This window comes from Papilio xuthus, unplaced genomic scaffold (genome assembly GCF_000836235.2).
Source record: "Papilio xuthus unplaced genomic scaffold, Pxut_1.1 DF825017.1, whole genome shotgun sequence".
Taxonomy (NCBI): Eukaryota; Metazoa; Arthropoda; class Insecta; order Lepidoptera; family Papilionidae; genus Papilio; species Papilio xuthus.
The window spans coordinates 480,661-505,872 of NW_013533632.1; the positions used below are offsets into that span (position 1 = coordinate 480,661).

The 25,212-nt window shown below is 36.9% G+C and overlaps 2 protein-coding genes across 7 annotated transcripts; one reads left to right on the forward strand and one right to left on the reverse strand.

Moving 5' to 3' along the window:
• Positions 1-12,052, reverse strand: RalGPS (Ral GEF with PH domain and SH3 binding motif). Of its 3 annotated transcripts, none has more exons than XM_013323744.1 (11): positions 11,250-12,052; positions 8,790-8,926; positions 8,332-8,608; positions 7,950-8,113; positions 7,285-7,427; positions 6,789-6,999; positions 4,613-4,867; positions 2,382-2,537; positions 2,120-2,284; positions 1,747-1,875; positions 1-1,434 (listed from the first exon to the last, which is right to left on the reverse strand). In XM_013323744.1, exons 1-11 carry the CDS (start codon positions 11,298-11,300, stop codon positions 1,332-1,334), a joined length of 1,791 nt encoding a protein of 596 aa, XP_013179198.1. In that variant the 5' UTR covers positions 11,301-12,052; the 3' UTR covers positions 1-1,331. The 3 variants fall into 3 exon arrangements, with proteins under 3 accessions (XP_013179198.1, XP_013179199.1, XP_013179200.1); XM_013323745.1 differs by having other exon boundaries at positions 2,394-2,537; positions 11,250-12,051; XM_013323746.1 differs by lacking the exon at positions 11,250-12,052 and adding an exon at positions 9,019-9,209.
• On the forward strand, positions 6,434-23,823 carry LOC106126234 (CECR2 histone acetyl-lysine reader dikar). 4 transcript variants are annotated; one of them, XM_013323742.1, is made up of 11 exons: positions 6,434-6,521; positions 13,694-13,782; positions 13,891-14,016; positions 14,101-14,306; positions 14,412-14,747; positions 15,397-15,435; positions 16,684-16,851; positions 17,161-17,430; positions 17,510-17,772; positions 17,856-18,053; positions 18,188-23,823. In XM_013323742.1, the coding sequence occupies exons 1-11, from the start codon at positions 6,503-6,505 to the stop codon at positions 22,552-22,554; spliced, it is 6,081 nt and encodes a 2,026-aa protein (XP_013179196.1). In that variant the 5' UTR covers positions 6,434-6,502; the 3' UTR covers positions 22,555-23,823. The 4 variants fall into 4 exon arrangements, with proteins under 4 accessions (XP_013179196.1, XP_013179194.1, XP_013179195.1 ...); XM_013323740.1 differs by lacking the exon at positions 6,434-6,521 and adding an exon at positions 13,421-13,604; XM_013323741.1 differs by lacking the exon at positions 6,434-6,521 and adding an exon at positions 13,421-13,604 and having other exon boundaries at positions 18,191-23,823.
• The last annotated feature ends 1,389 nt before the right edge of the window (positions 23,824-25,212 follow it).

A 25,212-nucleotide genomic window follows, 5' to 3' on the forward strand; every position in this document is an offset into this window, starting at 1 on the left:
GTTCTGAAAATACCTTTAAACAAAAATCCATCTATTAAAACATTCGCATTTATAATATTAGTAAGATTGACTTACTTAGTTAGTTCTTAATATGTCTAGTGGGATCATAAACTGAAGAATTTCACATTCGATCAGTAATATATTTAAATTCTAACTTAAACACGTAATGAGAATCTATATTGGCAAATAACATTTGTTCGTATCAAAGCAAACAAACAGCTTTCCGACAGACTTTAACAAATAACACTACAAACAAAATTTATGATATTTGTACATTTTGGTTGATCGACGACCATTTACATAATAATATATCCAAACATAGCACGGTATTAAAAAGATTTATAATTATAAATATATATATATATAATAGAATCAAATGACTTATAGTTGATTTCCGAAACCAAAATCCTCGTTTAAAACATATAGTTTTCTGTTTAATACAGAGAACTTGCGTCTCAGAAACCCACTGTTAATGTTGCAATTATCAAGGCTTCCGAGCCAACGTGGGCACCAATTACAAATCTTAATACAGGCAAAATATGTGAAGTCACAGATACCAAAAAAAAATAATTCGATGAAATAACGAATTATAATGCATATAGGCTAAAGCATTAGGCGGAATATCACCTATAAGTGAATTTAACAAACACTGCATATTCCAGAGTTTTTAATAAAAAAATGAACCGGTGGGGAGATGATATAAAATTGTCTCTCAATCATTAAAATATAGCAATTAACAACCACCTTCGTTACAATACGGTCTCATATCAGGCAACATACGATCAAACACACAAACAGACTGAGATATCATCCCTACTAAAGAGATCTAAAACATATTACCTCTTTTGACCTCAAACAAATTAAAAAAAAACAATAACATTTTAAAATAAATGCAATGCGAATGACATTTCGATGTTCGGCGATAGTTAACACAAATAATTTGTTATCTTTTAATACAGAATACAAAGACAATTGTTGTATTGTCTATGTTTTGTCAAATGTAAAGTAAATAGAAGAGGTAGAAGCCACGCCCACGCGCCGCCATTACGGTTGCGTGCGTTTTGTGCATTATAATAACGATAAGAACTTCTTTGGCTAATTTATTGAGCACCATAGCCCATTTTGTAAAAGTATTTGATCGCTTCGAGGACGCAAACGTAGCGATATTCAGTACATAAGATAAATATTAATACCGGTTTCACACGAGGACAGCATAGAGTAGTAAACATAGCGGCATTGTACTGTGCTAGTGTTCTACCCTCGTGAGAGACTAGCGTAAGTTTCCACGCCACTTAAATTAATAAAATATATAAGTTAAAAGGCGGCGAGCGTTACTCGAAAGACATAAGATTTGCTGGAAGCGGCTTCTCACTTCTGTTATTCACCTCCTCTATTTTTTCCACCCACTGCTTCGCCACAGATTCAGATCCCGTCCTGGAAACGAAATTATACTTTTAAACAAGTAGCCAATGTTAAATCACTTTTATTCTATCTCTATTCTTCTCTAGAATGATGAAAGTGATGGCAATATTGAGGTAATCTTATTAATATTATAAATGCGAATGTTTAGATGTATGGATGTTTTAAGTTATCTCCGGAACGGGTCAATAGTTATTGATGAAATTTAGCATAGATGTAAAACATAGTCAGGAAGATCACATAGACTACTTATTAAGTTTTTTTAATTCCGCGCGGACGGAGTCGCGCGTAACAGTTAGTACATACTATAGTGTAGATATCCCTTACTTGAACCTGTACAGTGTACCAGCGGCGTGGTGCAGCAGCTGGAAGCAGTCTGGTGGCTCCAGCGCCGCCGCCCAGCCCGCCAGCGGCACCACTTTGCAACGCTCCGAGCGGAAGTCGTTGCGGTTGCTCCTGATTTACAAAAATCGAATTACAGATAATTCCATTGTAAGGGTTACTATTGTTCGATTACTCTATTTTGTTTTAATATCTATAACGAACTAATCCAAGAAATTTTAACTGATTTCATTAATTCTTGATTGTATAAAATAAATGGATAGATGGCGCTGCAAAGTAGTAAAGTTCTCGAGGACAATTATTTAAAAGTAAGCTAACGCGGTCTGTTATTGATTAGTTTTAAAATACTAAAATGTACCCTTTAAATGACTTGGAAGCGTAGAATACGAGCGCGGATCCGGCAAGTTCCAGCCAGAAGCGTTGCCATGACGACAGAGATATCTTCCTCCCATCCTTCAACACCGTCTTCCTTCTCACGTAGCTTTGAAAATCGCATTGCAAAGGCGCAGAGTTGGAAAGTTCACTGTAACAAGAAATCATCCCATTAGATATATACATTTGAATACATTCCTCCTCCAATATATATTCAAATGTATACTGACTACAGAAATGGTCTTTACATCAGTAGGTACCTATGCAGGGCTCCGGGGGGCGCAGGCGCCGCGGCGACCGGCGCCTCCAACAGCGTATCATCCAGCAGGTTGACGGAGCCGGGGGGCGTCGGCCCCGCACACCCCTCTCGCTCCTCCCCCTGCCCCGCACCCTTGCCGAAGATGCTGCCAACAATACCCTTAACACAACCTGACCTTATATACATCTTACACAATATGACCGTACAATTGTAGAATTCCAATGTCATGACAATTGCATTAATAAATATTGCCGTCACACTTTTCTCAAATATAATGAAAGGGACGGAACAATGTCACGGCGTTGGAATTCAACGGTAAAGCGACCTTCAGCCGGTAAGCAATCAGCTCACCGAACGCGGTGTCACCTATCCTATTTTACACTATACATTTCCTCCTGTAATTTAGTTTAAAATAATGGAATCTAGATTCACAAGGGATTGTATATAAAGCAGAGACAAGCGCGAACATAAATGGTCTAGATATTCATGCACAAACGGACGACACAAACTAATATAGATTTACGGACTGTTTGATATAATATGGCTAGTCAGTCAAATTTGAAATTAAATATAAAATGCTTCAATAACTTACTAAATGAAATCAAACAAGCCAACTAATCAAAGAAAATTCCTAATTTTAAGATCAGGGATTTGCGAGGACTGAAAAGTGGTAGTTGTCATGCGTGTCACATTAGCCGTCATGAGATATGTAAAAAATGACCGTAAATCTGCATTTACTTAAAATCTTACTATATAATTATAAATGCGAATGTTTGGATGATTGGATGTTAGAATTTATTTCCAGAAAGGCTGATTAGATATTGCTAAAATTTGGAATGGATATAGAACTTAGTCTGGAAGAACACATATTATGGAATGAGTCTAAAAAAACTTGCAAATTTTAATGTTTAAAATGCAATAAAAGCTAAAGTGAAACAATATTTGGCGCGAATTAAGCGAATTATTTCCTATCATTTTGATTATGTTACAATATTTTGCTTTTTATATTAACCTGTACCCAAAGGTTTTATTCAAAAAATGAAATGATTTTATACTCTATGTTGCAGAACATAATCCGTGACACCATTGTGCAGCATAGACAAAAGCAAAGATTCAACATAAGCTTGGATAGATATATAAAAATCATGCGATAGATTACGGACCGTTTTTATGAGGAAGTTTGATGAATATTTCTTTTCATTTTATGGACGACTAGGTCAAATGAGTTCATTGTTCATAATAAGGGTTTTGTGGCTTGATAACTTCACCAACTAGGAACCGGGCATTACTTCCGTAAAATCCGTACCAAAGTAATATTCACATTTATACAAAAGCTAAATTAATTTAAACAAAGGGTAAATTGTAATCGGTAGCTATGGCCGGGCCGACAGCAGGTAGCAGGCGCACCCGCGGCACCCGGCGTGTTCGCATGCTTGTGCTAAATTACAGTACAACACTACGCAACAACAAATGCAAGCCGTCGTACTAATTCCAATACAAATCGACTCACCCAACACCAAAATTGACCTTGTGAAAATTTCTTGGTAAACTCGCGCTACGAAACCTAAGTGCCCAGTGACGGGCAAAAATAATGTTTCAATAATTTGAATTTCAATAATATTACGTGTGAACGACGGATCGCCAGAGACAAGATTGTCTTTAGTTATACAAACAACGTTTCAATTATCAAAAAATAATTAAAAGTATTGATTAAAACCTTATTAGTAAAAATTGTTGTAAACATCAAAGACAAACTTATCTCTTTCATCTCAAACAGGAAACAATGATAGTTACGTGTAACGGATAACAACGATGCTGGCATGAGGGGCACGAGAAACATGAGGGGGCACGAGAAACATGAGGGGGCACGAGAAACATGAGGGGGCACGAAAGGCGAGGGGGCACAGAAGGCGGAGAGGCGGAGAGGCGGGGGACAACGCCGGCAGCACATCGACAACAACAACGATGTCGATATTGTTACATGCGGTCGTTTTCATTTAGTTGCGTTAAACATTCATTCAGGCTTACATATTCTATCATTCGGTAAAACATTAAATTTATTACATTCCCCTAACCAGCTTTTAATATCATCTGCGAAACATCATTTTACGAATTAGCACATTAATAACACAAATTAGTATTAATAGAAACTAGTTTAAAATAAATAATATCGTTGGATATATCGCGTTTACGAGAGCGTACGTATTGTCCTGTACGTACTTGGAGCCGAGCGAGCGGCACTTTCTATGCGTCGGTATGAACTTGGGCTGGAAGGGGGCCTGCAGCCGCAGCGAGCCACAGCCGATTCGGTGCGACGGCGACAGCGACGAGGGCGGAGCGCCCGCGCAGCCCCCCGCCGATGTCGCAGCCGCCGCGGAGCCCGCTGCCGTACACGAGGACGCACACTCCTTCACGGACTCCTTGGAGCCCGTGCGACTTCCCGTAGGTGACGGAGGTTCCAACTTCACCGATAACCTGGAAAAAACAAAACAAATCATATAGCCTCGCAGGTATCACACTTTTCTTTTGCATTAAAACCACGATTTACTTTCCAAGACTAGTTGTCACCCGCGACTCCGTCTGTGCGGAATTTAAAAAAAATGTGTTCTTCCAGGTAATGTTCTACATCTATACCAAATTTCTGTTCCGGAGATACCTTCTTACAAACATCCATCAATCTATACTTTCGCATTTATAATATTAATAGAATTATAAAAGAAATTGAATTATACCGACGTACAGGTAATTTGCCGCTATAATTTTATTTTCCCGGTTTGATCGGGACATACGCAACACAACGTAGAAAGATATAAAGTTAACAACATGTCAAGGACAGAAGGAAGCGAAATGAATAAAGAAATCTGATCATCATATAGGAGAGTAGGTGAGACCGGAGAGATATGATACTGAACGACGCAACCGTTTTATCATAACGATGAATCAGAATAACTGCGTTGCTAATAATTCCAATGGAAAAGTTTTACTCTTAAATAAATACTGTTATCGCTTCCTTTATTCAGAGTTAACTTTGTACTGTTCAATTGCACTAATAAATTACAGATAAGCTTTAAATAAACATGAACAAAGTCGTGTGAAAGTGTTAGTTATATGTTAAAGGGGAAAAAAGTGTAAGTCACATGTTTATAACAATACAGAAATCTAATCTCGCAACATCAATATAAGTAAACAATCATTGTTTTGGTTAACATAATATACATAATGTAAACAAGCGTTAAACGAGTGAATAAGCGTGATTGTAGTTTTTATTTATCTCTTTATTAATCATAATTAATCCCTAAACCTACACCTGAAGACGTCCATCTCACTAGTATTCACTAGATAGATGGATGTATGAATGTTTGTTACTAAGTATTTCCAGAACATCTGGATGGATCTAGCTGAAATTTGGCATAGACCATATATGGAAGAACACCTAGGAGTGTGCAACAGACAGTTTATAGATAACGTCTAATTCCTTACGAAATAGTAAGGTTCAAAACTTGTTATAGGGACATATGGCTAACTTTATTATCTCACTCATATTCGTTAAGCGGACACTGAGGGAGCCCCTTAATGTAGATGTAATTGCGGCAGTTATATAAGTGGGAACTGAATATAATTTTTCGTCTGTGCGATTTACGCATTTATCTCTTGTTATTGTTTATTTAATACGTACTCGCATTTATTTATATAAGTCAGTTTATTTTGTGTGATGTGCGCATATAGAAATATTCCGACGAAGACGCTTAATGCCTGCGCTTCACATTACTAATTATCTGAATCGAAGCTTCGCTATAAATCGTCCAGTTAATATTTATAAGTAAAATATTCGCCTACATTTGTTGCAATAACTTCAAATCGGTCGATGCCTACAAAAAAACTGTTCCATTTATGTCCAATTGTCCAAGATGGGCCAAGATTGATACTTGTCGGAACCGAGGCGATAGCTTGTACAATGTGAGACGCAAGCATAGCACTATATAAACGTAAGATAAGCTCTCTCTTGAAACATTTCTGGTTGGATGTGCGCTGCGCTGCGCTGCGCTGCGTACGAAGTGTATATTCAGGAATATTTGTATTTTGACGCGAACTTTGAAGTGATAAGATGCAATGGAATATGGAGTAAAAGGTAAAAAAAAACAAAGAACTAAGCATGTAATTATTGCTCGGTATGGCTATAATAAAAAAACCTAACCCTTTTGCGCTAATTTAACCAACAACTGCGCAGTTAACATTTCGCGCGCTCACGATTACTTTTAGGGACAGTCGCGTAATGGAATGATAGTGTAGGGGTTTCAAAGGGTGTGATTGTATTATCGGATTGGTCGATATAGCGAGATAATGATTACTTAGGCGAGATAAGGTGACGTAATATCGTAGGAGGGGTTGTACCGACTTGTACTGATCATCCTCCAAGAACTTCTGCAGCTCCTCGATGTACCGCACACTGTTGAGGTAGGCCGCGACGTGAGGTAGAGGCGGGACCTCGTACTGGGACGCCTGGTAGCGACGTAACGCTCGTAAAACCACTGCCATCTTGGCGGCGCGGTGAGGCGACTCCGCCGGGTGCGCCATATCGATGTACACCAGGTCCGTCAGGAATATACCTGACATACCACACAATCAATATCACCAAACAAGATACATAATATAAAAACTCTTTCATGGATTCAAGACATATTCATATGAAGGACAATTTTAAACTTTACAGTTTTGTCATATATAATTACCTATGTAAGGTAAAACGGGCATACAATGCCTAACTTGTGTGGCCTGAGTTAAAAATAAATCAGTTTCATAATACCTACATAAAATACATACAATTTCGCTTAATATCTGATACATTAAATAAAATTTGAGATATATATGCATACATACATATATTGACTCACCGAGGTAGGGTATGCAAGGCAGTGAGATAGTCCGAAGATATTCCCTTAGGGCAGACCAGTTGTCCTTCTCACCGAATAACTCAGCCATTTTATCGAACTGCTGTTTATCTTTCTTCGACAAACACGCCCATGTCTTCGTCAACCTGATATAAGTTTATTTCTATTATCAATAGTATATGTATACACAATAATATATTAAATATAACAATCGTATCGCAGAGCTAGTGACCTAGTTGTGAATGTCTAGCGCTTTACATTCTGAATATATTAATAACTTTGAACTATCATCATATTATAGTGAATTAAAACAAAATTTTAACTCATATAATCCCAGGAATAATTCAACAGAAATCTATTTGTGAAAATAATTATGAAAGTGTCAAAATAGATACAAAGAAAGGAAGAATTTACTTAACATGTATTTTTGTGTCAAAAGAATAAAAAATGTAGACAATTCAATCTTACTTCTTATTAGTATTAAAAACGGCAATATTTGGATCGATGTCTGAAGAAGGCATCTCCAGAACGGCTGCATGGATGTCGATAAAATTTGTCATAAATATAGAACATATTGTGAAAGAACACATAGGTTACTATTTGTTTTTATCCCGCTCGGACGGAGCCGCGTGCCACAACTAGTACTTAGATAAATGTATAAATGTTACCTGTATATACTGGCGCTGTTCAATGCTGAGATAATAGCGAATAGAGAATGGAGATTGTTGAGTTCATGCAATTTCTTGGCAACCTTTATGAAGTGTGTCAATGTCTCCGCTCGGGCCTTTGGTGATTGGCCATTGAGTATTTCTTGTACTGTCCAGAAGCTCACCTATGATAAGTAACGGCTACATTACAACTTCTCTTAAAAGTAATTTGTAACTATAATTAAAACATCTGTCTGTTCCTAAAGCAAAGGACAGATTTTAATGGAATTATGGTGAGATACTTTAGATGTAAAATATGTTTATAAAGTTTCAGGAAACCTTTTGCTTTTATATTTACGAACAGTAATAACTTGACACTAAATAAGATTCAATAAGTACTCACCCTATTGAAGCGCTTAGTGAAAGCAACAACATTTGGGGCAACTGTCAGCTTATTGCGTTTATTCCATCCACATGTGGTCAGCTCCTCAGCCTGGATGGCCTTAAAGCAAGCCAGGTCAAGGAGTGAGAGTTGATTGGCTATATCCTCAGGGGATATGCGCAGAGCAGAGCAAACTATTTCATCCCAGGACTGATTGATGGACGATGCCGCTGGCAAGCTATTAGTCTTGTACTGGTATATTGGATCTTGCTGACGGTTGCTTGTTCCATCCCCATGGCTAAAACAAATGACAACATATTCTCCTTTAGACAACATATCTTCAGAATATTATATATTTTAGATATATGACATAGTGATGTATGTATTAAAAGCACTTCCATAACAAAAATTAGATTTGAAAATATTTCTGATAAAAATCAATTTTATCTATCAAACTTCTTGGAATTAAAAGTACTTACGCGAAATTAAAGTAGCAGGCACTGTCATCTTTAGTGATAACTTTCTGGCTGCTCGGGGCGGGGTTGACAATTTTCTTGTTTGCTTGTTTACAAGCTGGTGCTTTGTCCTCCAGGGGCCAACTTTCTTCATCTTCATGCTGCAAATATTTAAACTACATAATCACCCACCAATGCACAAATATTTTCCTATGTTTCAAGTAAATTATAAAATAATGAGGAAATTCCTTACATATTTTACTGTTACGAAAAGATATTTAAAGCTGAACATTTAAGAATGTGTACAATGCATGAATGACTCTGGGAATGTCCCACTAAGTGCATATAATTAACAATGCACACAACAGTCTGATAAGTGTAGTGACACATCTATGTCCTTCCCACATCACTCATTATTATTATTATTATATATACACTTCATTACTAAGACCAGAAAGAAATTATAAAAATACTAGCGGACGCCCGCGACACCGATCGCGCGGAATTAAAAAAAAACATAATTAGTAGCCTACTTGTTCTTCAAGACTATGTTCTATATGTATGCAAAATATCTTCGAGATCCATTCAGCCATTCTGATACCTTTGAACAAACATCCATCCATCCATCTAAACATTCGCATTTATAATATTAGTAAGATGTCAGAATATCAAAAACAAGAAAACATCACAGTAGCAGTTGTTTTTAAAAATATTACAAAACATATGCTTAGTAAAATGCATATTTATCAACAATAGTTTGTATTAATTAAAACAAAATGATGAGCAAATGCAAGCACACAGATATATATCTATAGCAATATAAAAATGTTAGTTGAGAGCTAATTTTTATGATTAAAAAAAAAGTAAAAGAAAACTATATAAAACAAACACAATCTTATAATTATTTCATATTAAAAAAGATAATGATTAATAACTTTGAAATAAGACTATGTAAAAGTAAACAAGAAAAAGATAAAATAAATGAGAAAATAATAAAATAAATCAAAGCATACGTCTGATAAAATGATGCTGCATCTTTCATACACAATGGTCACACATTCCATCAATTACCTTCACATCTAGCATACTCAGAAATCTAGGCCTTTGGTTATGATAGGCAATTACATAAGTTTATTCGTTTTACTAATATTTTAAATGTGAATGTTTGGTTGGATGTTTGTTTTAAGATATTTCCAGAACAGCTGAATGGGTCTTGATGAAATTTGGCATACATCTAGAACATAGCCTAGATGAACACATAGGTATCTTAACTTCCATACTTTGTATGTGTTATTTACTATAAATAAAGACTACAAATGTAAAGACTGTGAGATAAATATTTTATCTTGTAACAATTAGGATGCTTTGGAATTCTTTTATTTCAACCCACACAATTAATAACTACACAAAGTTCCTTCATAGAATTCATTAAACTTTATCTTTTGTTTACATCCTGTGACTGTCAGCGGATATAATAGGTAGTGTTAATAATAGTTTGTTGTTTATAAATTAGAACAAGTACAGTTAGATTTATGAATATACTAGCTGTCGTCCACGACTATGTCTGCATGGAATTCAATATAAAAACATAATTAGTAGCCTATGTGTTCTTTCAGACTGCGTTTTACATCTAAGCCAGATTTCGGCAAGATCCATACAGGAATTTTGGAGATACCTTTAAACAAATATGCATCCATCCATCCATCCATCTAAACGTTCACATTTAAAATGTGTATCACATGTAAGTACGACTAAGTACTTCTTTCTACCTATAATTAACAATGGAATATGTTCTCATTGTCAAAATCCACTGTAATGTAGCCATGCCATGTAGGTTTCATACCCAAGAGTTTGGATCTGTATGAGCTGATATTAACAGGGTTATATAACCTTGATAAAAAAAGAAGACATAAAAAACAAATCTCATTGCTAGGGAATATTTATTTATGACACAAACCCCTTTCATATACATACTATTCCGTAATGTAAGAAATGATAGCTGGCACACAATATGAATTTACACATCACCTTATCTCACCCACTTACATCATAGGAAATTAGGATAAAATAAAGGAAGAGCCTGTGTTGAATGCTCTTCATGAAATATAGATATTTGTAGACTAGATTCATTTATCCAAAAGAAGCTACTTTTTTTCTATGTCCGATTATCCGATATCATAGTAAATGGAAATCATTGTCAAATGATTATAAAATTGAATGTTTTAAATGTGATGTTACATGCAATAAACACTAACGGTGTATTGCAACTCCATCGGCAGTATTATTAAAATAAACATAATTAGTACCCTGTGTGTTAGTCTGTTGTAAATCTATGCCAAATTTCAGCAAGATCTGTTGATCCATTCTGAAGATAATTTCTAACAAACACCCATCCATCCATCTAAACTTTCGTATTTGTATTGTATTAGTAAGATTGTTTTTTGTAAAATAAAATATCAATTCTTTTAGAACATAATAACTTACCTCAATGATCCGGAGGACAGCCAAACTTTCACTCAGAATATCCCGTGGCATGTCGGTCGAACAAAAATCGCATATTTTCGTAATATTTTATGAAAACAATTAAAGCACCATATTTTCACATAGAAATTGCAAAACTATAATTAATATTATGTTGCACGAACTGCAAATAAGAAATACGAAGTGGAGATGCTCGGACAAATGAGGAGGTTATCTCTAAGTACACAAATATGATAACAATTAGTTTAATGAGTTGTAAAGGCCATCTTATATTTTAAGCTAACTCAAAAAAGTTGCCACAGATATATAAGTACTACTTGGTGATGACGATAGTTTTGATTGAATTTGAATTAATAGAAGCAAATTCAATTAGCAACCGAACAATCCCTATCGATTGGTGATATCAACTAAAAATATTCTTCGACACTGTTGTAACGATACAAAAAAAATTATCACACTTCATTGTTTAAATTATTTGCTTTGCGGGTAAAAATGTTGTACCATTATTAACTTTCTTATTTATGTGCAAATCTATTAATTTGATCTTAAAAATACTGCTAGCCTTGCTGCTAGGTGATAATTTGACAGATGCTTATGTCAAGTCAAAGTTACGAAAAGCGCTACAGAGACATCTGTAGCTTATTATCTGAAAAATTTCTATTATAACTACCATATACGTTAAAGAGTGGTAGATTTCGGTAGATTTATTATAAATTGAGTTTATCGACGTCGAAAACAAGAACTCTTCCCTATTTTTGGCAAATTTTATGCAAGTAACATGATCCTCATCATCTACCTCCCGTTAATACACTCTTGTAGTATTAGCGCACCAGATTTTCGTCCTCAGATTGATTTGTCTTCCATCATTTGGAAAACAATGAAAAAATGTAACTAATACCTCAATAAACTACCATTTGATTAAAATGATAAATCCTTACTTCCCGTTTGTCGATCCCATCTGAATTAAATTTGATATACAGTTTAGTCCCTGAATAAGGACATAAGCTACTTTTTAATGCGAAAAAAAGATTTTAAGAGGTTGAAAGGGGGTGATGGAAAGTTGTATGGAAGTATGAAAGAGAATATAAATGGGAAGTATTGTCATTTTTACAATAACAATATGGAATATGTGGTTTTATTTTATGTTTACATGTATTTTTATGTTAATGCTTTTTAAATCTAATAAGTTTTTTTTTCATTTTTATAAGTTTAAGTAAAATAATTAGTCTAAATAATTAAAATCCTACCCGAACAGAGTACATATATATTTTTGATGTTCGAAAATAAAGAATTTTAAATTTGCAAAGTATTTCGCGCGGACGAAGTCGGTGGCACAGGTAGTTTTTTAATATTCGGATTCTAATCAGTGGATAGAGATATAAACAGCAAAGGGCACAAAAAATTGTTCTATTTTATGATGCCACGATGCAACTATAGTATGTGTTATTGATTAAGCGAAAGAAGACCGGTTGGTCAGTTTTTTGTTTAATTTATAAATAAAATGACTGATTGAAAAAACAACTTAACAATTCCGAAAAACTGTTAACCTCTTCCTGAGTTCTGATGCTGAGCTAATCAATAAACATATAAGAAAAACAGTTCTGCGGTTAGGCGTGGGGCAAGGGACGAAGAGGAGGTCGAACAGTATCTAGACGTTCATTGGATGCCCTAGAAACAGTCGATCGATAAGAGAAAAATTAAAACTTCGTTGTGTTGTGTCCTATTACACCGTTTACCATAGATTATTTATTGCCTTCTGATATCGCCAAATAATTTTACCAGAAAACTTGAAATATACGAAATATAAAACAAATTCATTACATTTATCAAAAGCCAAAAATGGTCATAAAGTACATGTCAAAAAATACTACCAAATGGGTGAAAATTTATTTAACAATAAACATCGAAATTTGAACGACGCCGTTAAAATCGATTTTTTACACCATCGACATGCCTAGCTTTAAAATTTACTTCCGTTAAACGTTTAATCAACTTATGTCTAATAAATATATTTTAGGTAAAAACCATTTAATATAAAAATATTTGAAAACAAAAAAACGTAGTAAAATTAATAACTTTCGTTGGTACTTCAGTACTATAATATGGTATTCAATTATTTCAGATAAAATTATAAAGTACATGAATTGTTTGCTTGCTAAACTGTTATGGCGTTTGTGTTCTGATACACAACGCATATTCGTATCTGTATTTAATCGCGTAAAAAAACTGACTATAACATGATAAATTTTCTGCAAAAATATAGCGTTACTATGGCAAAAAGTTTTTTATAGATGTGAAGAGTGATCTGTGATTGCGTATCGTTATAGGTTATGTTTCCATCTTTTATTAGTATTTTGGGTGAGTTACAGTGAGACGGTGCGCCGACAGTGTTGTTTCCAAAAACATAGTGAAAAGTGATGTCTGTATGAGTTTCTCACGGATTTCAGATATTCAATCATGGTGGGAAGTACCAAGTATCGCGTATTTTTGTTCCTTGTTCAGGACTGCTTTCAATCTTCTAGATTTTGACATTGAAGTGAGTATTGAATATTGACCGCGACTATTGCGCCGAAGTTGAGGGATTTTTTTATTGCAAAATATTTTTGGTATGCTAATGGCGTATTAAATGGAATTCATTTTACAGGAATTAGAAGAGGCCTTGTTAACAGATGGCACAGAAGAAACTGCGAGTTCGCTTTTGACAGAGTTAATAGTGCGTTTGTTAAACGGCTGTTTCGGCAACAATGATATCTCTGCATTTAATTATCAGGTCACTATTGCTGATTTTTTTTCCCTTCCAATCTAATATTCAAATATAATTGATTCATGATACTAATTTCAATATTAATTCTAGATGTATTTGAGGCGCCTATTTAGGCGAAAATGTCAAGAAACTGGCCGGTATAATCCATTTAACACAGATATTGATTTCCAATTTTTGCCACTTCGGACAAAGGTGGAAATATTATATGCATTGTGTGATTTTCGCTTGGATGCCGAAGATGTCTTTGAGTTATTCAAGAACCTGGAGTCAGAGAGCTTAAGGGTTGAACCTCTTGGGTAAGATCATTTTTTTAATTTCATCTTTGTTTAAAACACTATATATGGTAACTGAACTGCCAGCGTAAAATAGAGTTATTAGTCATATAAGCAATTGACTTACAGATGGGACAATAATGATTCAGCATACTGGTACTTCTATGGGACAAGACTATATCGAGAAGATGTAATAAGGAAGCCAAAGTCAAGGGGCAGGAGGAAAAGAGGGCGTGAAGGCAGGAAGCGTGGCTGGTTTTACGGTGATGACTGGCTGGATGACGACGAGTCGGTGCGAGTGTGGCAAGTGGTGTGCTTCACCGAAAATGACTGGAACCACCTGACAGACAAGTTTAGGAGAGCAACCAGCAAGGTTGAGAAGGAGCTGTACCGCTCTCTATCACAGAATTTCCTACCAGAAATACCAAGACTCTTCCATGAAAAGGAGCGCTTGCAGAGGAAAAGGTAGGCATATGTTTGTTTAATATATGATGAAGGCTGATTATTAACTATAATATCTTTAAAATGCAGTTCTAGCATAAGTTACAAAAATAACCTCTTTTTTTCATAAATACCATAACAGTGTACATTTTTTGTGATATGTTTGTATCACTTAATTATAATGACATGAAATTGTTGTTACATATACAGCTAAATCTTTTATCCAATGGTAGAGAAAGTCACAGTTATTTGACACAATTATTTTGCTATTTTTTCTCATTTTTACATGATAATACTTCACAGTAATAACAATTGGCAAATAGACAGTTTTTGCTGTTCATTTTGTTTGTTTTATGGTAATAGCTGTTTATTTCTTGTTTTGTTTCAATTTTAATTAAAATACAAATGAAGTGAACAAAAATATAAATAATGCAATTCACTAGTATTGTATGTTTTGAAGTGACAGTACTTTTTATTTTACAAGATGGCAGTTATAAAGTAGACCATTTTATAAATCAATAGCTTATATCAAGATGTCTGACTGATTTTAATGTCAAATCATTTATTCCCCAGCTGGCTGACACACTAACAACTATTTTTTTTTATTACTACATTTGTGCAATTAAGCAAATATAAATGTATATTGATTAGCTCATTTTTATTTGTCCACTAGCTGTCGCCCGCGACTTCGGTCACATGGAATTAAAAACGAGTTAGTAACCAATACATTATTCCATATTATAATATATCTTGGTTCCAAATTTCATCCAGAATTGTTCAGCCAATATAGTTACATAGTAACTAACATTCATACATCTATGTAATCTTTGCATTTATTATAGAAGCACATAGAACTAAAATATATGAAACGAAATTGGATGCAGCTTAGATAAACCATGACTTTACAGATACATGATACTGAAGTATTAGTAATACTGTCTTTTGTGTGAGGCGATGTTTAACCAAATTCACTTGTAATGTATTCAGGAACGGAAATGTTATTCTTGTTTATCTGGAAGTGAGGCTATTTTGGTTGTTGTGAATGTGAAATAAGTCATTTGAATACGGTTCAAGAACCTTTATGCTCTTGCGTTGCTTTGTTATGAGATGTTGTTTGCTAGCAAAACATTTTGACAAACATTTATGCAGCTGTGCGAGTAAATTGTGTTTTATTCATTTCCTTGCAGTACCTTTAGATGCACCGTTGTAAACAGTTTGTTATTGTATTTATCGATCAATGCATCAAAATAAATTAAATTTAATTGAGAAATATATTAATTCTGATCAATCTTTCCATTTTAAAGTCATACATTTTTATTTCACGTTCTGAATGTTTGTTGCATTTTTAAATTTTACTATTTATTTTTTGAACCTTTTTATATACTGTAATATATTATTATCCCCTCATTTCTGTACTTGTTTTCCCTCTAATGTTATAAATGTTCTCTTCTAAAATTATTTTGTTTTAGTCCAACATACTTTATATTATATATACCTGTTTATATTTTTTTATGCTTATTAGCACAATATTTTTGTTTATGTTGCTCGCGTCAATATGCCTAAGTGTTCAATGTGTGATTGCTATCACGAATTTTGTTTTCTTTAAGCTTTTGTGAAATGAATGCGAACAACAACCAAAATAGTTACCTTTTTGAGGAATAAAAAACTGAAACAGTTTATTTTTTATTATATTGTAAACATTAACAATGATGTATGTATATGTATATTAAAGTAATTAATACTGTTGATAGTAAGCTGTATCCAATTAACTGTTATGAAGTCTTTTCTACCAGTTACCTGCTAAAATGATACAATTATTTACTCTCATTTAATATACAAAGTATTATGCATTTAGTAAATGCAAATGTATGAGATGTGCTATTTATACTAGTTTTTGATATTTGTAAGAAAATTTAAAAAGAAAAGTAAAATCTACAGATATCTATTGTACCCCTTTAAGGTTGTTAGAGGTCACGCCAAGGCGTACATCCAGCCGCGTGCTGCAGAAGATTGAGGAGAAGGAGAGAGAGCGGAAGCGCAGCCTCCATGAGGCGACAGAGAACGAAGCAAAGAAACAAAGTGCACAGCTCGCGCGGGACACCAGGGCCCGGAGGAGGGAACGACTGAGGTGAGTATATTTCATAATGATACTAGCAAATTGAAAATATAATTATTATTTTTAATTTGATTATTAATTCAAAATACATGAATAATCACTAGTTTGTAACAACTCTAGGTTAGGCAGAAATAATAGGTGATTGGATTTAACTGTAATAAATATTAAATAATACACTTTCATCATATAAATTAAATGCTGCAAAAGGATAGGCAATGATATTGTCATGAGATCATTAAAAATATACAGATCCATTTCACTTTATAGTTTTGTTTCAATAAAGGTAGAGGTACAAAAATAAAACTGATGGTTTTGTTTTAGGACTAAATCCACGTCATCGGATTCATCTGACGAGAGCTCAGACAGTGAAGAAAAAGAAATGCCCCAGAAGGTTTCAAAATCTAAGAAGACAGAAAAACAAACGAAACAATCAACCCCCAAACGAAAGGGCTCCTCGCCGCCCCCGGTGCCGCCTGTGAAGACTGGCAGGAAGACAAACAACTCCTTAGCCTCTGCTACTGGACAAATTGTTATACCCGATACTGTCGAACCTGTTAATAGTACCAGAAGGAAACTGAAAACATCACAAATGTTAGTATTTTGAGATCAATTTAATACCTAAAGTACTAATCTAGACTGATTCTAATATTAATGTGTTTTACATTTTCAGATTTACTCAAACTGATGAAGATGTTCAAATTGATATGTACAAAGTGCTGGAGCAGCTCACCGCTCATGATGACGCCTGGCCGTTCATGGATCCAGTGGAGGAGGACTACGCGCCCAATTACTACGCGGTCATCCGGCGCCCAATGGATCTACATAAGATGGAAGAAAGACTGGATTCTGGATTCTACACAGACTTCAATATGTTCAAAGCAGACTTTAAATTGATTGTGAATAATTGTCGTCTCTACAATGGACAAGACAATGGTGAGTTATTGTTTACATTCAATTTCCTTCAAATTTAATTAAAAGCACTGCGTGAATAATTATGTTTTAACCTGTTTGGACAGAGTATACGACAATGGTGGACAACCTGCAAGCGGCTTTCGACCGTCTCACTGAGAAGTACGTTCATCAAGTGTCATCTTCGGACGAGGAGATTGCAGTGGAGTACCAGCTACCCACACCGTCGCGCAAACACAAAATTAAGACAAGTGAATCTCCCCCTCGGCATCAGGGGAAAAAGAAAAAATCTCAATCAGATGCAGGTTAATTGGCCTATCATACATTTTCTTATGTATTATTTTGAATAGTAAATTTAATGTCTTTTTCGCCTTTCTCGATTTATGATGATTTCATATGCTTCTACACTTATTAATATTTTCACATTGGTTTGTTGCAGCAGAGCCGCAATCCAGTTCCTCGGATCAAGTCGAACTCGAGGAAAAAGAAGATGAGGAGGAAGAGGAAGAGGAAATACCAGAACCAAATGAAGAGGAAGAATCAAAAGAATCTCATAAAATTAAAAAGAAACGTAAAGGTCATCACAGACACGGAAAACATTCCAAGATTCACAAGAAATATTCTCATAAATATGAACATGAATCTAGAATTCGACACAGTAAAAAACATGCAAAGAATAAAGACAAAGACGGTAAAAAATCTAAGAGGAAGAAGAGTAAGCATCAAGAAGTGGAAACGGAAGAGATGAAGCGAAGCGAGTCACAGGAATCCCTGGAGAGTTCAAATAGGAGCCGCAGCGCCAGCCCTCTGCCCTCCATACACACACCGTCACCTTCACCTTCGCCCTCACCGACACCCTCGCCCACTGAAGCAGACCGCCGCCAGAAGCGCCGTCTGCGTGACCAGCGCAACCGTCGTGAGGTAGGCGAGCAGAGCGTCCCGCGCCGGAAGCCGGAGCCTCAACAGTCGGACCAGCTCGCCGATCCAGATTTCTACAAAGATAAATATGACAAAATTAAAGAAAGGCGACGCCATGCCGCCAAGGATGCCTGGGACACTCTCTTTGATTATAAACAAAAAACTATGGATAAACAGAAACGGAACTTACGTATTCCAGAGAAAGACAAAAACCAAAAATTGAGAGAAACAATAGAAAAACTAAAAGCGAAAAATGACAAGTATGGGGCTACTTCCCTTTTTAATAGCTTATTCACATGCCAGAGCACCAGGAGGAGGAGGAGGAGTTCAGACTCCGATACCAAAGATTCTAATGATTCTGCAAAAGAAGATGACAGTTCAGACAGTTCATCAGACGATGAGGATCTAAAACAAAAAATTACTCCTAAGAAAAAGGGAAAAAAGACTACCGCCAGAAATGAATCTGCTACTGTAGCCTTGGAGCAAGCAGTTAAAGACATAAGTAAATGGCTGGATGATACACCAAAAGGTTCTGCTGTAAGCTGTGCATCAAACAGCCCAACACAAACTATATCTACAGAGGACCCAGAAAACAGTCGCCAAGATGATGAATCGTCACAAGGAGATAAATCCTTGCAAGCCAAAAAAGAAACTACTCGCAAGAGACCTTCCTCAAGAGAACCAAAACTAGTGAAAAGGAGGGAGATACAAAGAACTATTGATAGATTGCAGCCTGGTAAAAGCAAGGGTAATCTACTGACAAATGTAAGTAACAAGACTTCTGATAAGTTAGAAGAAACAGACCCTACGGGTCCACTCCACAAATCACGGGAAACGGTTAAAGGTGAGGAGTCCTGTCCCAAATTAAGTCTCGGGTCTGTTCTGCCCTCTGTGGAGTTCACTCTCGGAAGCGATCACAATTTTACCAACGACGAGGACAAAACAGCAAAAAAAATAGAAACTATCACTTCAGCTGACCTGGAGCAACCATTGCTTGAGGAAGACAAAGCTGTATCTAGTAGCGAAGACAAGCCGACGCCAACTAAGAAAGACGCCGAGGTCGAAACGGAACCTACGATTCTGCCAAAGCCTAACCAAGAAAAAGCAACGCCCAACTTGAGTGCCTGGTTCAAAGCATTCGGCGCTCCAAAAGCGTCTGCCTCTTCAACTATAACGTCAAAGAAAAAGAATGAACATGAATCTGATGAAAAGACTACAGATAAAATGAACTTTGATAATAAATTGACCGGCATGAAGATTGCTACGAAATTTGATTTCCCTAACGGGCCGGAGACGCCGGAGGGCGGCGGCGAGAGCCCCTTGCCGCACGCTTCCACCACGCCGAGACAGCGGCGCACCAGCACTGGCAGCTCGGTTTCGGAACGATCCTCCTTCAGCCAAGACCTAGACTCACCTCGGCACCACATGTCATTGACCTCGCCGCTCCTGCGCTCACCCGCATCTCCAAGATACGACGATTTCCAAAAGGTATCCTACCCAATTATAAATGGAACCGTGAGAGCTGGCTTCTATCAAGACACGACGTCGGTTAAAAGTAGCCCTGAAAAGAGTTGCAGCCCTCGTGAAATGCCGCAGTCACCATATTCACCATACTCACAACACGTGTATATCTCGAGCACCGCCACGGGTTCGGCCACTCCTAATTATTTCGTCGACCACAATAAGAGTCCTTTGCCCGCTTATGGACAAAATGCGCCATCGTACTACGAGGCATCAAAATCTCCGCTGGTCAGTAAGCCAGCTCGAAATCACGACGATTACTCCTCATTAGCAACAGATTCATATCAACAAAATGTTTATAAGGAGCCCTTCCCATCCACCTGCTCTCCATACCAACAAGGTCCTGCCAAGGACTATTCACATCCAAGTGTATCGACACACCCTGTCCCAGTGATGAACAACCCAGTATCGTGTGCTTCTGCGCAGATTAATTCTGATTCTAAAACAACTCATTTCCCAGTCAAGAAACGCACTTACAATGAACCTGAAGAATTAACCAAAAAATCTGTGGAACCAAAGGATATGTCAGCCATGACAAAGACACATGATCATCAAAAAATAACGCAACCTTCATACCAAATGTCGAATGCCTCAGTCGATGACATAGCATTGGCGTTAACTGAAAAATCGGAAAACTTGAGTAAAAAGCTTTGCATGCGCGAAAAAAGTGCAATGGAATATAGCGATAGACATTCTGTAGAGACTACAGTAATTGATTACGACAGCGATGTTCGAGAAATCAGGAGTGAGGACGTTATCTCGGATTCAAGCAAGTCTATCGGTATGATGAGAAAAGATTGTGTCGATATGATTAACATGGGTTATATGAACTCGGACAAGGACAGACGAAACAGCAGCGAAATGCGCGAAATCGACTACGCCAAAACTAACACTGCTATAAATCTTGGAATAAATAATCACCAACCGCAAATATCACTATCAAAAGCGAGTATGCCCCCCAGTAATATGACGCCCGCACACTGCCACGATCGCCAGATCAGTGACATGCCTATCAATCACAACGTCGCTCACATGCATCACAAGCAATATGACGCCGCCAACTTTTCTCTTAATGATATTGAACTAGCAAACAAGAAATTATATGGGTGCAACTCTTCTCTGCCGCCTTCCGCCACTGCCATCGACTATGGAAATTGGAAAGTTACCAATCAAATTAGAAAGACAGATATTATGCCCTCAGACTATTCGAACTCATACACCGCGAACCACGAGGATAAACTTAAACCTGAGATTAATCTCACCACCACTGCAGCACTTAACTACAACAAGAACTTGCAGCAGGAACAGTACAATGCATACAACAGCGTGCCGAGGGCCAGTCTGCAGCGGGCGCAAGAGCTGCACCAAAACCTTCAGGGTGAGATACGAATCCCGAACCCGCGCACCATGCATAAGACTGACCACATGATGGCACCTCCGACCCATTGCGACACCGAGGCCATAGCTAAGAACATTGAGACTTTAGCCAAATCACAAAAAAGCGACAAGTTTGCACAAAACCATCGGCTCGCCTCATCGATTCCCTACAAAACTTCGTACAGTACACATTCCTCGATTCCTCTCGAGACTCTACGATCTATACCTAACATACCGCAAATGCTAGAGCGGTACTCCAATGAGGATAGGTACTTATCAAGCTTTTCGAGCACTGGCGCCCCTCTGTATCATGATCCCATTACAACGTCGGTGAACTCTGTTTACTCACAGCATTCACCATCCGTTAGCAGAGAAGACAACATGTACAAGGCGTCGTCGACCATCACCAGCGCTCACCAAGAGCTCAAGCCGAAGACGAAACGGAAAAGAACGACGGAGAATAAGCCGTCGCCGGTGGTTCAACAAACGTACCACAGTCCGCCTTGCAGCACCGACATGCTAAATCCAGTCAAAACTAACATGATGCCGACGAGCGCTTTCAACTTCGGCGCCACGCCTACCCTCGGAGCACCATTGTATGGCGAAAACAGCGGGTTCTCCATAGAAGACTTACGTAACAGCACTAATCAGCTGATGGCGGTCAACTACATGGCAGCTGCCGTGGCCCATCAGCAACGGAACACGGCAGAGACTAGTGCCGAAAAGCTCGTTAAACCTGCACATCAGAACACTACTCATGGCAGTGGGTCCTTCCCGTACATTGCGCACGGACAAGTCCGAGCGGGCTACCCCTTCGTGAGCGCCGAAGCGTCCCAGCCACTGTACCAGCAGTACCTGCAGCGGCACCAAGAGGAGCTGCTGAGGCATTCGGGCGCGCAGATCATGAGCCTCTACTCACCGGCGTATCCCGCCGCACTAGGCGTACGCGCGCCGCCCTACGATGGCATTAATAGACACTCGTGGCTCTGAGGACCGCTTTGCGCGCAAGCTGCGCGCCCCGCGCCGCCGCTGCCGCCCGCGCCTACCGCGTCGCCGCCGCCGCCCGCGCTCACCGAGTCGTCTTCCATCCTGCCGCCGCTGCCGCACCTGCTGCCGCCGTTGCCGCACCTGCTGCCGCCCCTGCCGCCGCTGCTGCCGCAACACTACTCGCACTACTACTGGATGCCCAAGTAAACGTCACTCCAGTGTACCACATATTGTGTTGATGATGTTTGTTTTTAGTTTCAAGTAGTGTTTTATAGACTTTAGGCGGCTAATAGGAAGGAGACCAGTGCACATTGACAATTCAAACTTCTTTATGACTATGTATATAGATATAAGTGATTATGAAACTTCTTTTAGAAGCAATTCCCTAAATGTATGACAAAAACAACAAAAACATTTCTAGTTGTATTATAATAAATATCGGAGTTGAAGTGCAAGATACGGCAAAAGCCAATAAATCAAGTTGTTTACGCATTTGATATGAAATTTACAAGGAAATGACCTTTAATTTGTCACAAAGACAAAATAAGTACAAAAACGAGATAACTGTGGGTTTCGACTGCAGCGACACTTGTATTGACATAGCATTATAACATCCCTGTCGCTCTCTCTCGCTCACATGTGTCACAGCAGTGGAAACTCACAGTAATGAGGACCGAGTGATATAAACTGATGAACAAGTATGTTGATAGGTTTTTAAATTTAAATTCAGACCATTTCAAATAAAATTTAGTATTGACAAATCTAATTTGGACTTGCCCATACCATTTTTATGCAAGTTCAAATTTGATGTGCAAAAGCTACAATAAAATTGCGCGTAATTTGATTGAAAATTAAAATTAAAATCCTATAAACATCACACGATAACTTTGAAAATACGGCAGATGAGATAATATTGAAGAGAATTTGATTGCGACATAAAAATTTTATTGACATTTTCAACACAAATGAAAAGAAATAAGATGGAAACATGATGACAATGGAAAACTTTAGGATTGATGAGGAGAGGAGTACACTATGTATGAATATTAATACCAGGATAAGACATAATAAATATTGAATATTGTAACAGTATTGTACTTTACTATCACTGACAATTTCTGCATTTGATAATGGGAATTAATCAATTATGCTAAATGCACATAGGATGCTGAAAGCATTGTTAGGGAAGTATTATCTTCGATAAAGCACAAAATGATTGATGATTTCTGGTACATTTGATTGAAGAAGGATTTATGTATGTCATAATATATATGTATAATGATGCACAATTAAATATTGTTTTCAAATAAAAAAATATAATAATAATATATATCATACTGGTGATTTCAAGCAGATTTTTTTGGATAAATTAATTTCTATAAATATATTATGATTCACTGTGAAATATTGTTTTGGTAGAAGATTGATATGTATTGTACATTGATCATTGTTGATTTCAGGAAAGTTTTTTTGGAATTACGTAATTTTTTTTTTATATGAAAGTATTTCAGGAATAATTTGGTATATGTGTTATGATGCACGATGAAGGATTTTCATATGAGGAGAGGCACAAGAGTAATTTGTAAATAGTTCGATTTGTGGATTAAAGTAATTTATATCATTGAGAAATAATGAAAGATTTTCTTCGATGATAAAAGCAAGAAGCTTCAGGTTATATTATCGTGGGATTCAGGAAGGCTTTGTAGAACGGATTATTTTGTATGACAATGCACAATTATATTTCTTTTGATGCGATAAATGCAAGAAGCTCACATGTAATGCACGATGTTTGGATTCAGGAAGGATTTATGGGATGAGTTATTTTCTATGATGATGGATCTTGAAAGATTATTTTTAAAATGATGTGACATTTAAATCAGCAGCTTACAATGTTGCATTCAGGATTTGTGAGATGGGCTTCTTTAGATTTTGTATATGGTAAAGACTAGAAGCTATTTATGTTGAATATGGGAAGGATTTTTGGAACGAAGTATTTTTCGAGATGATGCATAATATTGTTTTGATATATATATGTCAGAAGCTTCAAATGTAACAGTAAGATTTATTTTGGTATTGAATGTTGGGTGTGGCAGAAAATTGAAGAAGGGTAAAGGCAGTGAAATGCGTCCAAAAATCAATATTGAAGAGCAAGCGAGGAGTGAAGATGATAAGATTTTTGTGTGTTGGGAAATGCAGAAAGCGTATTAATTGCGCGTGAAATGGAAGTCTAAGAGTACTTTATCGTCGTAAATATATGGATTTTGTGGACGCGAGTGAGGCGCATTGAGGTTGAGGTAAGAGTATATCGGGAATGTCTGCCCGCCAAGCTGGCTACGGCGCGAGTGTTTATGTTTATCGTAGATATTTTTATTGGCATAATCGCTTCGATCATGACAATTATATTAACCAAATAGATGTACGTATATCGATTATATTATTGATGTTTGTGTCGACGTATTGTGCCCCGCGGCGCAATACATCTCGTCGACGTCCCCGTAGTGGATCCCTTACATTATAAGACGTGTCGCAACTATGACGCATATAGCCATGTTACTGTAAGTCAAGTATCTACGACTAGCATAAGATCTATCTTTGATTTTCTCACAACGCTTTTGTTTACCAAGAGACCGCGAATAGATGATTGTCGGTATTCGGTCGTTA